This window comes from Galeopterus variegatus, unplaced genomic scaffold (genome assembly GCF_000696425.1).
Source record: "Galeopterus variegatus unplaced genomic scaffold, G_variegatus-3.0.2 Scaffold1454, whole genome shotgun sequence".
Taxonomy (NCBI): domain Eukaryota; kingdom Metazoa; phylum Chordata; class Mammalia; order Dermoptera; family Cynocephalidae; genus Galeopterus; species Galeopterus variegatus.
In genome coordinates, this window is record NW_007727565.1 from 208,136 (window position 1) to 210,168 (window position 2,033).

The 2,033-nt window shown below is 53.4% G+C and overlaps 1 protein-coding gene across 1 annotated transcript in view; it reads left to right on the forward strand.

Moving 5' to 3' along the window:
* Positions 1–549: 549 nt before the first annotated feature.
* Positions 550–2,033, forward strand: part of CD276 (CD276 molecule) — a 17,472-nt gene continuing 15,988 nt past the window's right edge. Inside the window, exon 1 of the mRNA XM_008577138.1 lies at positions 550–628. Within this exon, the coding sequence (XP_008575360.1) occupies positions 550–628 (79 nt within the window). The remainder of the gene's footprint in view (positions 629–2,033) is intronic.

The following is a 2,033-nucleotide window of genomic DNA, read 5'->3' on the forward strand; positions in this document are numbered from 1 at the left end:
CATTTATCCTACAGATACTGTCAGATTACTCTTTGGGAAGCACAGCTCTGATCATGCCATTTCCCCATTCAAGAACCTTCAATGGCTCCCAGCTGCCTACAGGATAGAGTTCACACCTCTTAGTTTACCTCTAAGTCTGGCTGCAGCCCGAGTTCCCACTCTTCCCTACCAGCTATTGTCTCAAGCCAAATTGATCTGGGTACATCCTTGCCCCAGAGCAAGCCAACTTTACCTCTCCTTGCTGCCTGGCCACCTATTCCTTCTATTTGGACACTAACATCTTAAGGCTGAAAGGGTGGATCCCAGCTGCCCCCCACCCCACCTCGCCAGGTCCAGCCTCCCAGTGCCTCTTACAAAGGGAGCCTGTGGGGTGTAGAAGGAGGACCTCCCAGTGGGCAATTGCAGCTGGTCCAGGGGAGATGAGGTGAGAGGAGGCCTGGGGAGGACCTTGTGAGACAAAGGCCTCACCAAAGGCCTCGCTTCCTCTTCCTCACAAGCAGGGACAGCCTTCCACCACCGAGAGCCCAGCTGTCAGCGCCTCACAGGAAGATGCCGTGGCGACAGGGCAGCCCTGGCATGGGTGTGCATGTGGGCACAGCCCTGGGAGTGCTGTGGTTCTGCCTCACAGGTGAGGGAGCAGTGTGGGGAATGGTGGGGAGGGACAGTGATCATGGTGTGGGGGAGGGAGTGTGCACTCCCACCAGGGGTCCTGACAAGCTGCCTCTGTCTATCAGGGCCACACTCATTTCCACCTCTGGGAGCCAACAGGCAACTTACTTTACCCCTCTTAGCCTCCATTTCCTTGTCTGTACAATGGGAATGTGAACACTAAGTGTGATAATGCTGTTTCTTTTTTTTTTCTTTTCTTTTTTTTTTTTGTCTTTTTTCCGTGTCCGGCAACGGATCGCAACCCTCGGTGTTGCTCCCGCGCCTCGCTCAGCCAGTGAGCGGGAACCGGTCTGTATGTGGGATCCGAACCCTCGGCGGGAGCGCCTCCATGCTTCCCAAGCGGTGCACTAGCGCAGTGCGCCACCGGGCCGGCCCGATAATGCTGTTTCTTGAACACACTGTGTGTGCTCTCCCTCAGGACCTTTGCATGTGCTGTTTCCTCTGCCTGGAACTTTCTGCCCCCAGACACCTGTGTGACTTGATCCTTTATTTCATCAAGGTCTTTGCTCAAATGATACCTCCTTGACAAATCTTTCCTGGCTACCTCATCTAAAATAGCACACCATCCTCATGCTCCCTAGTTGACCTCACTGCATGCTTCCTCCTAGCATTTGCCTGCACCGGCCATACCCGGTTACTTGCTTCTGCCTGTCATGCCTCTGCTCAAAGAGCAAGGTCTATCCCCAGAGCCAGGATGGGTGCCAGCCACACAGTAGGTACTCAGAGCCATGTTGAATAAATGATGTGGATCTTCCCACACAGTGTTTGCACATAGTAGGCGCTCAGTAATGGTAGCTACTTTAATAACGATATCCTCATCATGTTTACAATCCTAATCAGTTTATCTGCTGTGAGAGAGGCCCACTTCCTCCATGCGGAAGACAAAGCTGAGTGTCTTGCGCCATCTTGTGGCCACAGAGAGGCACTGCACATCTATACCCATTGCTGCTCTGAGAGAGGCTTTGTCTGGGTGACTCCTTAGGTTTCATGCCCCAAATGCCCCCTGCAAGGGGCACCCTGATCCAGCTGGCAGGGGAAGAGAACTGGGCTGGGGCACGTAGGGTTGCAGCAAGAGATCCAGGGCCAGCTTAAGACCTTTAGAGATCTCCATATACTGTATCCCCTCCGTATGTGTAATTCGTAGTAAAAATACTAACCATAAAATAACTGTTATTTTATTTTATTTTATTTTTTGTCTTTTTGTCTTTTTCCATGTCCGGCAATGGATCGCAACCCTCAGTGTTGCCCCCGTACCGGACCGGGGACCGGCAACGGGCTTGCAACCCTCGGCGTCGCTCCCGCGCCTCGCTCAGCCAGTGAGCGGGAACCGGTCTGTATGTGGGATCCGAACCCTCGGGCGGGAG